This window comes from Chanos chanos, chromosome 2 (genome assembly GCF_902362185.1).
Source record: "Chanos chanos chromosome 2, fChaCha1.1, whole genome shotgun sequence".
Lineage (NCBI taxonomy): Eukaryota > Metazoa > Chordata > Actinopteri > Gonorynchiformes > Chanidae > Chanos > Chanos chanos.
In genome coordinates this window covers 57,843,544-57,858,597 of record NC_044496.1, presented here as the reverse complement: position 1 = coordinate 57,858,597, position 15,054 = coordinate 57,843,544, and the positions used below count along the sequence as shown (strand labels likewise).

Genomic DNA, 15,054 nt, shown 5'->3' with positions numbered 1-15,054 from the left:
TTCACGACAACCAATGGAAGGAGCAAGGTTTGCTACAGAGACCTTGGCCAGTTGGGGCCCGGCGACCACATTATGAACACACACAGGAAGCAGCTTTTGTGTTCAGTGTTCTTGCTGTTGTTTGTTGTTGTTGTTTCATCAATTTGTTTTTTCTGTTTGTTTGTTTGTTTTTCTCCAACCCCAGTGTCCTGCAATCCTCATTTCGAGGAGACAAGGTCTGTTTTTTTTTTTTTTTTTATTCCAATGTTCAAAATGTAAACATGAAGAGGTGCCTTGGTTGAGGTACTGAGGTGAGTGTCGGGGTGGTAAGAGCTGGGTAAGGCATGTCAGCGATGCAGGCTCCTCTGGGCCTCCTTCAGCAGGGTATCAAAGTCCAGCGCGTCGTACTTGCTCTTTACTGGACCTGGTCCCGCTTCATCTGAACAATCACAACATTACGCAATTAGACCTGTCTGGCACGGCATTGGTTATCACATATTTCAACACGGGAAAATGAGACGATTATCATGGTGTCACTACAACATTATCATCAACTTTAGAGACTGGGCAAACACAGATATCAGCACTCTATTCCACACCTGAAAAGCCAACATAAATGTAAACAATGCATGAGAGAATGTGTCTCAGAGACATGACACAGCACTTTGGACTATAACGAACATTAAACTGGAGGATATGGCAACACAGAGCGTCGCAGACTGTGTGTCTGCTCTTACCCAGATCGATATAACGCTTCCTGTTGAACCTGCGACTGCCAGGCCCTCCATTCAGCCCCAAACAATCTCCCCGCTCTCGCTGGCTCTGCCCAATATGAGCCTGCCGAAAAGTGATGACTCCACACCGCTCCCTGGGCGCACACACACACACACACACACACACACACACACACACACACACGAACACACACACACACACACGAACACACACACACACACACACACGAACACACACACACACACACGAACACACACACACGAACACACACACACACACACACACACACACACACACACACACACACGCACACGCACGCACGCACACGCACACGCACACGCACACGCACACACACACACACACACAGACACACACACAGACACACACGAACACACACACACAGACACACACGAACACACACACACAGACACACACGAACACACACACACACACACACACACACACACACACACACACACACACACACAGACACACACGAACACACACACACAGACACACACGAACACACACACACAGACACACACGAACACACACACACACACACACAGACAGACAGGAATGAGTTACTTTTACGTCCCCAGTTGACTGAGCTGTGAGAGTGACAGATGGTTTAGGAAGAGCAGAACCTACTCGTTTTTGATGATGACTTTGCACTCCTCTGGGTCACCCAGAGCCTCAAAGCGCTTGCGAAGCATGGTCTGTGTGACGCTGCTCGGCAGGTTGTGAATGTAGAACACTTGGCACTTGTCCTGATAAACAAAATCATTACAGACCATTAAAAGAAAGCATATCTGCAACGAGGAACCAGTCAAGCCCCAAGTCTCTCTAATCAATAGCCAATTAGACTTAAACTGTAAAACAGCCGGACAAAAGGTATGCGCGTATAAGCTCCGCCCACCTCGTCGTTCTCTTGCTCAGACGTCGTCTTAGTCCTCTGCTTGTCTCCATGGCACGTATCAGCGTTCTCACAGCTAGAGAGACAGTGAAGGGGAGAGAGTTACAGACCAGGCCAGAGGGGATAAGAGGACCAGTGGCACTGTGTGAGAGGGCAGGAGAAACATACACATACCTGTAATGGAGTTTGCTGCTTGGGGAGCAGGGCTGGAAGGAATCGGGGGAGTCTATGGGGGGCTGTGGGGAGGGGGAGCGTGAAGGGGTGCATTCAGTGCCCTCTGCTGTGCTGCGGGGCGATAAGGCTTGGGGCGACTGGTCACACGGGCCCCCTCTCTTGTCCTCAGCCCACTGCAGATGCTCTGGGACTTTGGAGAGGAGCCTGTCCTCCTGCTGGGAATCCTGCTCATTCACACCGTTCTTCTCCTCCTTCTTGTCTCTGCTCTCAGCCTCCTCTCTCTTCACCTCCATGTGGTAGATGGCTAGGGAGGGTGCAGGCCTCTTGCGACCGTCTCCCAGGTTGAGCAGGCAGTAGTCGTGGTCCCCATAGGTGCGATGCGTGCCACTCTTGGACTCAGCCGCGCCTATTTGGCCCATGCGGCGTAACTGGGCGTACAGTTCAGTCTGCTCTGGCAGCTTACGCATGTGCGCTCGGCCCAGACACGACCCTTTAGGGGTGGGCTCACCTTTGCCCTCTGGCTTAAAGAGTTCGTCCTCGACAGGCTTGTGGGGGGGTGTGGTGGGAGGAGTAAGCCCTGAAAAACAAAGCCTTCAAGTAAATATCCAGTGCATTCACATCATGTCTTTACAAACATACCTGTCAACCAGAAAAGCAGAAGTCACACACACACACACACACACACTACTACACACAGTACAAACTCAAAGTGTTTGAATCTAATGCACAGACTACTGACACAAAGAAGACGGTGTAGCCTTACCTAATGTTATTCACAACAAGGTGTGGCTATTTTTAAAAATTTACTCCGGGCACTTTCAGACTATGAGACTAAAGAGTATTGGGAAACAGGAAATGTTACGCAACATGCTGTTTCTGTAATGTTGATTTAAATCTCTGCGTGTCAGGCAAGTACTAATGAAGAATTATTACCTTGTGTTCCCTCATACTCCTGAGGAATAATTAAAAGCAGAGCTAAACCCTGACTTAACACTGTTTGTTTTGTAAGCTGAACAGGACCTGGGGCATGTTCTGCCTTAGAGGATCCTTACTGAAGGCACACCTTACTGATTCATTTCACAGGACATTTTCATAACTAACTGATAATCTAAAGCAAATGTGGATGGGCCCTGTCCTGGTTGTTTAGAACAGGAGTGGAGACGTGTGTGGGGACAGCCCACTGGCGTAAATGGCACTAACCCAGAGCACAACATTACCTGCTGTGCCACACAGCTCCACGCAGAGAGTCTGCTCAAAGGGTTTGTTGGCATACTGTGTGTCTCTGATCATGGGAAAGAGAGAGAGAGAAACAGATTGCAGAGTCAACATCAAGGCTTATCAGAAGCACAAGAGTGTGTGTGAGCATGAGAGAAAGAGAGAGCGCGAGAGAGAGAGAGAGAGAGAGAGAGAGAGAAAATGTAAAGTCTGCACAGCTGACTCAGTATGACATGGTTGTTATGGTCTCTGTATGAGACTAAGCATGAGATGGTTGTAGATGGTTATGTGATTACACGTGTTGGTGGTTTGTGTTTGGTCCTGGTTTGGTTAACATGTCACAGCTAATATGAGGTATGTGTGTGCTGCTATACTCCTAGATAAGAGAAAACATCACTAAATTAATGACCAAGCTGAACTCTCCAGAAGTCTACTCTATGTTTTCTACAGATGTTGCCTAGAGAAGCATGTGGAGTATTATCAGATATCTAAGAGTCCGTGAAAACAATTCTAAAGCTTCTCAAAGGTCATTCTGCAGACAGGGAGAGTCCAGTGCTGCTGTAAAGTGCTGTAATGTTTAGCTGAGGTGCTAGAGTAGATTAGGACGGTGAGGAACACACACCCTGTGGATTTGGGAGTCAGCGGCAGACAGAGGCAGGAGCGCTTCTCTGCAATCAGAACAAGAGAAGAGTGTCACCGGTCGCACTCATCACAATGCATGGTCAGAGATCAACACAGTACACTCAGCAGGACTTCTGTACCAACCCTATGTATGCTGGGTAAACATTAACCCAAACACACTGTGTGATGGAGCCAGGTGCTTGTACAGAGCAGAGCGTGTTTCTGGACGCTCGATGCATCGGGCCCTTACCATTGTCACAACAAGGGTTATGGGGTTCTGAGCTCTTTGGGGAGGCGCTCCTCTGGGTGTTCCTTTCCGCGTGGGAGTCAACAGGAGGGTGTTTGACCGGCACCTCCTCCTGAGCGGACTCCGACCTGCCAAAGCCCGGCCGGCTTTTCTTGGCGAAGCGGCTGGGGAAGGAGGCCAGACGACGGGAACGCCTGACGGAGAAGGAGGACTCTTCCTCAGGCTCGGGGCTCTTTGGGCGCTTGGCGGCCGTCCGCGAGCTCTCGCTGTCTGAGTCTTTGAGCTCAGCCTTGGGCTGGCGAACAGGGGGGGAAGTGGCTGGCCTGGCCACGTGGGCTTTGCAGTGGGTGTAGGGGGGGCTGTGCAGTCTGTAAGGCTTGCTCACGTCGAAGGAGTTGACCGCCTCCAGAAGCTCCCTGAGCAGGGAATGGGCTTTCAGCTCCCGCTGGCGGACGAAGGCGATCCGCGGCCGGGGGGCGCCGCCGTTGGTTTGAGGAGCCGTTTTGGGACAGTTCTGAAGGGGTCGGGGGGCTGGGGAGATCTCGGGTTTGGCCTTGCGGGCCATGGCTTCGCGCTCTTTGCGGTCCCAGCTGGCCTGCTTGCGTGTGGGGAGGCAGTATGTATGCATGTACTTGATCAGCTCCACCACCGAGTGCAGTTCTTTCTCTGAGGAAAACTGAGGCCTGGCTGGCTCCAAAGAGCCTGCGCTCTCGCCCTCACTGCTGGAACATTCCTCTTCCTCCTCAGAGTCACTGTCCTCCTCCTCATCCTCCTCTTCCTCCTCCTCTTCGTCGTCTTCCTCTGTTTCAGCAGAGGGCGTGTCCTCCGTTTCCCGTCCGGTGGTCAGGTGACGGTGGAGCTCGGTGCACAGGCGGCCCGCGGGCCGGACTGCTCGTGGCTTACGCTCCTGTGTGTTTGTTCTGTCATTACTCTGCACAGAGAAAGAGAGAGAGAGAGAGAGAAAGACAAAAGACCATAGACTTAAATTACATTACACCTCTGAAGTTTCAGTCTGAGTAGATTTAGAGCTTGTTACCTTCTCGTCTGAAATTCAATAAAAGCAGAACTACAATTTAATGGTCTATACGGTATGCAATGCATCTCTTTATCCTAAGATGTTTTATGAACGACGAATACTAAAGTTTCATTTAATACTTTTTAACAATGCTTTAAAAGGGACTACTATGTAAGCAAAGGAACAATTTTCTCTCTCAAGCTGTTCACATAAAATAAGAGCAAAAAAAAAATTGAGATTCCCGGCCCTGGCCAGTGGATTGTCATTAAAGGTTTGTCTGTGGCTATGTGGAGAGATAGTATGATTCAGTCTTTATGTAAGGCCATGGTTTGAGGGAGTGTTGGCCTTTAGTCTGGTGTTGGCTAAAGCTGTACAGTGACAGATGGTCAGAGTCGGCTCTAATACCACAGCAGCCTCAGTCATCCATGGACACGCCAGGAGACAGAGACAACGAGAGAGGAAACACAAGCTTCCTCTGTTATGTCTCCTGAAACGACCACTATCTGAGCATGGGTGATCTTTGAGGAGGCAGTAACACAAACTCAGGGAGGTTGTTATAAAACGCTTCCTGTCTTGAGTGCGGCATTCTGTTTTGTTTATCTCGTCGTGTGTGAAGCGGCTGCTTTGGCCCGGGTTTAAATTAAATAAAAAAAAAAAAAAAAAAGTGAAAGAACTCTCCAAACGCAGAGGCTCCACTCACCTTGAGCACAGTCCTGGCAGGCTTGAGATGTTGGCTCCTGCTGCTATGACGAAACAGGCTGCTGTCTTTGTGTGGATCAACGCCCACGGCCATGTTTGGGGGAGACAGCAGAAGTTTTTTCAGCTGTGGGAGGACGAAAGCGGGGGGACAACTGTAATTAACAGGCTTCAAATATTCTCCGTCCCAAATCAATTCATCCACTCAAGACAATGCCAACATGTATATCATTTTTGTTGTTTCACACAAGTGACCTTCATGAACGCATTAAGTTGTGGCTGGAAAGAAGCCTTTTCTTAAACCCTTAACTCAACCCCTGAGGAAGCACTGAGTGAGAATCTTTCAACAATATGAGTTCGCTTGCAGCAGCCATTTACTACGCTACGCTGCCCTGTGCACAGTGAGGCGGCGAGTACGGGGTTAGTTTGACATGAAAAGACGCTTCGCTGGTGTTCACCTCCTGACTGACACAATCACTTACAGTGACTCAAACTGACATGGATGATGAAATTAAATCACTGATGAGAAAAGTAAAGAGGACTCCTCGAACTGAGTCTGTGTAGTTGCGGCCTAAGTGCCAACTTGGCACGTTTGTCAGTGATGACTGGCAGTGTCCATTGAGAAAAGAGAAGGGGCGCTGAGGGCAGCTCTCTCTCTATACAAAACCCTTTTGGTGCACCAAAGCTGTCTACACCATGAAAGCATGTGCTTCTCCCAGTGCTGCTCTCCCTCCTAAAAGCAGCCCTTGTTCCTCTCAAAGACTGGCCTCACACTGGGGTCAACCCACAGTTACAGACAAGAACAGCAGAGGGCGCTCTGAGCACTGGCAGACGGGTTTTGTCTGAGTAGAGCCACATAAAAACAGTGGGAATTAGAGAGAAACTCCAAGACGAATACACATCTGTCTATATACATGCCATTTGCAGCATTAGGACAACAGGGTGATTTAATGGGTTACAGATCAGCTATGCAGAAAGACAACAAGGTGAACAGAATCCAAACGTGATGTGCAGTCATTTTTTTCACCATCTAACACAAAACCCCTTTTCTTTAGGTGAAACATGCTTCCTGCCTGTTTTCTCTCTGTGTTTCCAGTAGAAGAGCCAACTCCCAGCAGAACACTGGTCATTACAAGACACTGATATGCCAGTCATTTTCGGTAATTTAAGGAAACTTGTTCCTTCCCTTGGCAACCTGTACACTATCTTTACACCCCATCTTGCACTTGCATCTTTTTTTAAGGTCTGACTGAAGCACAGACCATGTTGTTATGTGGTTGGCTCCATTCGTACTAGAAACACAAAGAAATCTTTGTGACCTCAGACATAGAGAGAGTTTTCTTCAGGTGTTTCAATAACGTAATAATCTTGTCTCAATTATTAAAATATTTGCTTAGTAAAATGAAAGATATACTGGCTCTAGTCAAATGAGGAACAGTAAAGACACAAATGCAGCAGGTATTCTATAACAGTCTCATTAGATAGATTTGATGTTTTTTCTATGGATATAACACTGGAACATAAAACCAAAATGGAAAAAAAAAAAAAAGAAGAAGAAATATAGCGATGTCTATCTAGCATAGCGTCTTTCAGTGGCTGGAGAAGAGTAGCAGGATTGCATAGACTGATGGGTGCAGCGGAGAGAAACACAGTTGTCCTGGAAGTGAAGATCTTAGAGGGGTAAGTGATAGAAGGGCTGAAGGGTCTTCCCACCGACAGGTGTGAAAACAGCTGCTGGGCTTTGGGTGAGAGAGACAACGCTACATAAACAGTACTTTATAGTGACATAGGCGTCCATTTTGGCCCTTGTAAGGAAAAAGCAAGCAGGGACCTAGGAAGCAGTAATGGGTATGAACACTTCCTCCATTCTATGAAGAGAGAGGGAGGGAGATAACAGAAGGATGAGAACAGGGAGAGAGAGAGAGAGAGAGCGAGAAAGAGAGAGAGAAAATTAGGGGCTGAGAATGGGCAATGCCTTGGTTACAAGTCGCCATAATAGTGCTCTTGCTCCCTGCCTGTGAAGAGGATTCTTATTAGAGTAGTTGCTAAAGAAAATGGAAAAGCCCAAAATGAGAAAAATTCAGACCTGTGTTGCCTATCATACCCATGCTGTGGGGTAGTCAGAGGCCCATCCAAATCCACCTTAAACAGGAAGGAAGGGTTCTTACTAGAGACGGGTCCTCTGTCTCTGGGGTCTGTGAGCCTGGGAAGGGCTCATTGTCCAAGGGGAGGTCGTCTTCCTCATCCTCCTCCTCCTCCTCAGGATCCCCCTCCAACGAGGGAAACACAGACAGCCCCCCTACCTCGTCCTCCACCATGCTATCCAGGCTGTCTGTGAGCGCGGCAAGCAGCGCGGCATTCTCCTCTTCTATCTGTGGGGAGACGCAGGAGAGAGAGAGAGATATAGAGAGAGAGAGAGAGAGAGAGAGAGAGGAGGAGAAAGCACCGTGAGCTGAGAACTCATCAATCACTGATGATCTGGAGTCACTGTTGTCCTCACTCGTATAATGGTTCAGATAGCCATGGCAGACAGGAGACCTGATTACACCTGATACCTGCATAAACCCCAGCATTCACCATTTCCTCAAAAATCATTACCGTCTGCCCCTAGCAAATGACACAGGCTCTCCCCTACCATCCATAAATCTGCTCTTCACAAGAAAAACAATAAAACTAGTCTTCGATAAGTGGTCACAGGCATAACTGGCAGACACGTCCTCCGTCTCTGCTGACAACGGTGTGGACCCTCTTTCGCTAAGAGCTCTGGTTATGACAAACGCTTTGATATGCATGGGTAGAGCCAAGGGGTTTCGTTCTGCGCAGCTTCCCTCCACCTGAAGGTTAACTGAACCAGGCTTTGAGATCAGTGGCCTCCCGTGCATCCCAAAATAAGGCTCTTATGGGATGTGCTGTGTTCAGGGCTTGTCTATGATGAATCAGAGCACGGGGCTGTATAAAGTGAAGAGTGAATTAGTGACAGGTGCCTTGTCTAAGCGCTGATTCACAGGCCACGGAGAGGTAACTAAGACCTGTGTTTGAATCACCTTCGTAATCCTGTTCATATGACTGCAAGTGGATTCTCTGAGATCTGGTCATAATGTCAGTGTTACAGGGCCCAGATCTTAAAGCATTTGCCATTCCCATGCCAGACCTGGGTCAAGTCAATGTCTGATACATTTTAATAACGGAGTCCTAACCGGAGTCCTAAGTTATCTTCACTTCTCCCTTTCCTTGTGTCAGGTTCATCCCGTGGTGCTTGGATTTGCTGACCCGAGGGTATGGGGTTAGAAGGCTTAGCAAGTGATGCTCAGACTGCTAGCCCAGCTGCTGGGGTGTGTGTTTAAGGGACAAAAGTTTACTGACGGCTCCGCCCTCCACTGGAGCATCTCTGCAACGCTTGTGTCTCTGCCCTCTTAATCAGTGGGAAAATGGCAGTTTAGATGAAGATTCTACAGCGAATGTGTTTGCTTAGTACACTCAGTCCTGTTATAAATTTAGCGACTTTATTAGAAAAGAACACAAAGTAAAGAAGTCACGTAAGAGAATTGGGCCAGGGCCCAGTCATTCGAATACTTCAAAAACTTATCTGACCCAGTTCTGACTGCTGGCTTTTTCCTGCACTCCGCATTGATCGTAAGTGAAGAGGAGTGATAGATGTGTGATTAGATTATCGATTAGTTTGGACTTACAGATATAGACTCTTACCTCAAAGAGTTCAGGGTCTCCAGTGCTGTACTGGATGGAGGCAGGGGAGTTGTCTGATTGCTCATTGCACCAGTGGAGCTCACTAAGACAGTTGACGGAGTCGTAGTCACTGCCGTCAAGCTGAAAGAGGTCGATGTCGGGGAAGTCAGCGTCCAGGCGGTCCGTGCAGACCTCCTCCTCCCCATACTAGAAATGAGAGAGAGAGAGAGAGAGAGAGAGAGAGAGAAGGAGAGAGAAAGAGGGAGAGAGAGAGAAAGGTCAAAAGCTTACATCAAAGGACATTCTCCCTTAAGACTATGTCTAATAATAACCTTCCTCCTTTGAATGCTAAAAGAAATCAATAAACAGGCCCTGAGGCGGGTAAAGCTGGGCTACAGTGATGCACAGGGTATCATTACCGTTACAGCGTCATGCGAGTCAGCTCTGACCCCTCAGCACAAGTTTATTACATCTAATGAACTGGGTGCTGAAACAAGCCCAAATGCCGCCTCTAAATGAAATTAACCACAGTGCCGTATCGCTACAAAAATATTACATGTGTCTATGGTAGAGACGGGTGTCATCAGAGAAAGTGCGTGTGTGTGTGTGTGTGTGTGTGTGTGCGCGCACGTGTGCATGTGTTTGTTTATGTATGTGTTTGCGTGAGTCCAATTCTGTGAGAAGGGAAGTGATTTGGGTCCCCTGGGTAAATGAGGAAACTGCGATCTCTTAAAAACATCTGAATGTGGAAGATGGAGTGTGGAATCCGAATGCTGGTAACTGAGCCTGTCCTGTCCAGCTGGGCGTCTTACTGCACAGGGTGGTATAGTAACACCTCAGCTTGCAGGAGGTCAATGCATGAATATTCTACAGAGCCACACTAATACATTTTTGATGAATGCTAAAACTAAATTCACCCCTCTCTGTTACACAGGGCCACCAGTACAGTGCTCGGTGACTTCATTCATTCCATTCCATTAGTCCAAAGCTAAAGCTATTGGATGGCTTTTTCAGGTGTAGGCCTATTTACGTGTGTTTGCTTAAAGGTTCTGAAAAAGGCAATGAGCAGGGAGGAGTCAAAAGGCACAGTAATACAACTCATCCCATGGAAAGACACTATTTGCATTACTCTGCTGATTCACTGATATGGCCCAGTATTGTAGACTTTGTGTAACATTCAAATGCTTTTTTTAAATCTCTAAACAAACTGTGCTATTGTTGCAGTATCACTCTGATTGGACCTGACACTTGCAAAGAACTGATATTGTTAATTATATTGCCAATGCGCTTATTCCATTACTGAATTTCCCGACAAACATCAAAGCAATCACGTTATTCAGGCTCCTGCAATTACTGCTAATGATGAGAGTGAGCCTTGTCTTGGGAAGTCCTGGCTGCCGTGTGCTGTGAGAGGCGTGTGTGTCGGGCTGCAGCTGATGTTTGCTCAGCATCCGTAGGCTCTCTCTAGCCCTGCTGCTGCTGCTGCTTTTAGCACTCAACTCACATCCCTGCTCACGTGCCACTGACTCACCCCCCAACCCCGCACCCCACCCTCTCAGGGACAGAAGAACCTCGCTAATCAATCTCCACATACTCAGAGCAACTCGCATTTCCAGCCTGCCTTTGTCTTTTTTTAACTGCCCCCCCCCCCTTCTCTCTCTCTCTCTGTTATAGAGAGCCTCAATCCCAATCAATAAAAAGCTCCTTGGGCTTAGAGGGTTTAAGGTCACTGACTGTTTGTGCATAACTGCATGGGCAGTAACAGACAGAGAAGGAGAAAAAGAGAGAGAGAGAGAAGGAGTAAAAAATGCTGATTGGTGTTTGGGCAGTGGCACACATGTGGGCCTTTATCAGACATGTTCTGAAGAGTGAGGCGGACATGCACAGGGCTTTGACTCACATACCATCCACAAGGCCTGGCCTTATTTGTGGAGGCTCTGGCTCCACTCATCTCCACTGATCACTGACACACTAACTAACTGATAAGATCACCAACTCACCACAGTTTGTGCATTTGGCAAGACCTATCTCCACAGCCCTGCTCTTAAGATGTTTTGGTCCAGTGTTACAGAGTGGAGAGGACACAGGCATTCCCTGGTGGGTGCTGACATATAACCATAAACAGGCTCTTTGAGACACATTGCTGTACACTCTGTAAGTCAGTAAAGAGCTTGTGAAAAAGACGATTCAAACTGAAAACCCAGTAGGAATACACTGCTTGGCAATTACATTGTGCAGAGCTTTAAGAAATGCATATTCACAAGATGCCCCTCTTTTCTCTGTTCAACTCATCATTTCATTTTCTGTCACTATAATACCTAAATTCTCACACTCTCTTTTGTGGTCTAGGCTGGTGTACGAACATTCACGTCTCCTAAATAAATGATGAGTAATTTACAGAGCTCTGAATTCAACGGTCTTCCTGTTTAGAGTCTTGCATTAAAAAAAAAAAAAAAAAAAAAGAAAGAAAGAAAAGTAAAAAGTTCATGTACACTGACTCGAACAAGATGTTTCAAACAAGAGAGTCCATTAAGGGAGAGCCGATTTTTTTGAAAGAAAAAAAAAAAAAAGCATCCGTTCCGAGGACTCAGAGGAAAAGAGAAAGATGGTCATATGGACAAGAGCACAGTACATTTTACTGAATGTGTATTTATTGACCAGTACCTGTGTCATACAAAACAACTCATTCTATACTCTATATAGCCACAGCCATCTATGCATTAACAACGTAACACAAATGTCAGAGGTCTAGACAAGCTGCACGCCACTGCTTCATTCTGCTGCTGCTGTCCAAAACACAGCCAGAAAAGGTCACCCCACTGTGCACCACACACAACACTGACTAGCTTCACTAGTGACCAGGTCTCTGGACAACCTCAGGACAGATATATCTATCACACTGGGGCAGGTGGACAAAACAAACCTTAATAAATACATTTTGACTTAATTTCATAGCACAGTGCCAGAGAGAGAGACTTCAAAGTGCCTTTTAACACAGCCTATTCTCATGTCAGCTTCTCCTCCTACCTATCTCAGCCAAAGAAGCACAACAGAAATGAACAGTTGGGTGAACCTTTTGCTAAGGGAATCTCTCTCTCTCTCTCTCCCTCTCTCTCTGAGGTAAAGGAAAGAGAATGGCGTTTGAGACAGCCTGTGAAGGGACACAGTGAGAGCTCTAATTTAATAAACTCTGTGGTTGTTCATTCAGCTCTTGCGCTTGGAAAACTAATGGCCTCTTATCTGGGTGCCCTGTTCCCTTTGAGCCTGCTGCTATCTAAGGTATGTTATATATAGCTGTTATCCTCAGTCTTATGACTGGCTCTTACACAAGCTGCTTGTGACGGGCCAGGCTCTAAATGCTGCCCATGCCAAATGCAGATGGGACCAGGCTAAGAGATTTTCCCTCCCCCCCCCCCCCCCCCCCCCCTTGCCCACAGTACACAGACAACACAGACACGGACATTCACTTCTACGTACAAAAGCTCTCTCGAGTGCTCAGAGCAATGACCTGCCACTAGAATTAAATGGATTCTCTCCCAACTCCTCCAGAAAAAGCTTGGCTGGAGTAGCAGGCCGGCTCAGGCAGGAAGGATTTTGTCTCTTGTAACCTCAGAGCCAGAACCTAAGCTACACTTGCCTGAGGAGGTATATGTGTGGTCAGCCAATATTCCAGCAGAGTAACAAGCTTACGAGGTGATGTGTATCCCGTAAGTCAACTGCCCCTAACTATCTGATGAATGACCACATGACAGCAAATGAGATAAGGATGTTAGCCCACTGCAAACAGAGGGAGCACTGACCAGTGTGTTTCTGCTGAATGAAATCCCACGTTGGCGGCACTTTCCATAAACTGCTTAATTTGTGTGTGAACTAATTGAATTTGTGTGTGAATGCTGAAGTAGTTCTCAACCTCTGCCTTACAGGAAATCTAAATTAACTGCAGACAGCTGGATGTAGGGCAGTAACAAGGGGATCTGGGGCAACCATCTACTAAAGAAAAGCCATTTGTACTGTACTGTCAGGGTAATGTCTTGGTGTTGAGTAACAATGAGAAACAATATGTGAAGTCTCACAGACTGCGTTTGATGGATAACTGGAAAAATGAAGTTCCTTTTATTCTGGGAAGTGACTGACTGAGAACTCCAAACCAGGCTTTGGCTCACGTTCAGGGAGGCACTTTTATCTCCCTTGTGGTAGGATTGTTAAGGGTGTTATTATGCATTTTATTGAATCCTCTCATCCCAGGGCTTACAAACTACTGCCTAAGTTTAAGGCTTCCCTGACAAAGCAGAGGCTTTACCAGTGCAACTGTGAATCAACTGAGTGGAACTATCTGATGGTGTTAAAAAGAGCATGGATTCTGTTTAAGCTCCACCGTCAAAAATGTTTTTCCTGCATACTGTTGTCTTTGTATTGGCTATTGTCTTTCCATGTTACGGCTGTTTATTCTGAGGGATTGTACAGATTATACGAGGATTAGGACATTTCAGTATTGTTTGGACTAGGCCTCTCATTTGACCCCCTCTCACCTTTGTGGCACTACTAAGTCACCTCTCAGTGAGAATCAGAACATGATCTTCCCTCTGTCCTCGGAAAAATGGAGAGCTGTCAAACCACATTTGATCACAGGTGCCTTATCAAAAGTACAAAAGAAACACACACACAAAAAAACGTCAGACTGCTATGGACTGAAAAAGATTTCAAAGGAAACCGCAGCAACTCAGGCTGGTACGCTATGGTGGGAGGCTATGTACTCCAAGTGCCCTCAAATGCTACTCAACAGCTTCCAAACCCAATTTTAATCCTCCTTAACTGTTGTCAGATTAGCAGTCAAACTAAGTCTGCGTCTATGGATGAGTTGTATCAAGTTCAAGTCAAGGACAAGAGTAGTGGTTCAGGGAAGATGGTACAATGCAAGATGTCTGTGTGTTAGTTCCTGGGAGAACAATCCTCATGAGCACTGCAGGGCAGTAATGGGATCTGATTAAGAAGAGGATTTGGCACTTAGTAAATGGACCTTGATAGACTGACAATTCATGTACTGAGGTTTTACATTTGAATGGAAGGGCAAAACAGGTTGCAGAGAGGCCCTAAAGGGGATTTCAAATGGCTGAAGTCTCTGTACTGACCACTAGGCACCATGCACAGAGCACAATAAATTAGTTCATGGCATTCAAATGAATGATGATGGCTGAACTCCCCGGAGAACACCATAAAATCTTTGGTTAGTGTAGTTAACCAGTTCCTTAACCATTAACCCGCTAAAAAGCACAGTCCTAAACAGGAAGTAAGAATTGAATCCATGTGGATTTGCATTACTCCACTCTCCCATTTCCTGTCCTGTTCCAATCACATATCCATCTCGCTGTCTTTCCTGTCACATGTCTCGTTTGAGGCATGATTCTCATTCTGCTGGTCTAACTGTTTTTAAATGACATCACTCAATAATCTACAGGCACTCAAGATATGTTTGTTAGACCTTGACAAGATTTGAGCAATGAAGGGCTTTTAAGCTGACATAGACTAAAGATCACATGCCTTGATCTTTGGCTTATTCTCATCTTTACAATGCAGCAGACAGGTTTTGTCCAAAAAAAAAAAAAAGGTGGTTATGTAAGGTCATAGTACTTTGTATTATATTATATTTCTGAAGATCTTAGCACCAACTGTTACTGTCCACTGATGAATTTTAATTTGGCCATAGGAGTGACATCTTTACAGATGTCTGTGAAACCTCCCCATTCATCATATCCGAATAATGTCCAAGGACCG

General features: G+C 46.6%; 1 protein-coding gene across 2 annotated transcripts in view; it reads right to left on the bottom strand.

Moving 5' to 3' along the window:
- Positions 1 to 244: 244 nt before the first annotated feature.
- ppargc1b (peroxisome proliferator-activated receptor gamma, coactivator 1 beta) overlaps positions 245 to 15,054 on the bottom strand; it is a 37,472-nt gene continuing 22,662 nt past the window's right edge. The window contains exons 2-12 of one of the 2 annotated variants that reach the window (XM_030765686.1): positions 9,304 to 9,489; positions 7,767 to 7,970; positions 5,603 to 5,725; positions 3,891 to 4,818; positions 3,642 to 3,687; positions 3,022 to 3,086; positions 1,805 to 2,381; positions 1,634 to 1,706; positions 1,366 to 1,484; positions 717 to 847; positions 245 to 418 (exon numbers count right to left, since the gene is read on the bottom strand). In XM_030765686.1, the coding sequence (XP_030621546.1) occupies positions 327 to 418; positions 717 to 847; positions 1,366 to 1,484; positions 1,634 to 1,706; positions 1,805 to 2,381; positions 3,022 to 3,086; positions 3,642 to 3,687; positions 3,891 to 4,818; positions 5,603 to 5,725; positions 7,767 to 7,970; positions 9,304 to 9,489 (2,544 nt within the window). In that variant the 3' untranslated portion in view covers positions 245 to 326. Of the gene's footprint in view, positions 419 to 716; positions 848 to 1,365; positions 1,485 to 1,633; positions 1,707 to 1,804; positions 2,382 to 3,021; positions 3,087 to 3,641; positions 3,688 to 3,890; positions 4,819 to 5,602; positions 5,726 to 7,684; positions 7,714 to 7,766; positions 7,971 to 9,303; positions 9,490 to 15,054 lie in introns of those variants that run through there. The other variant, XM_030765687.1, reaches the window with a different exon arrangement.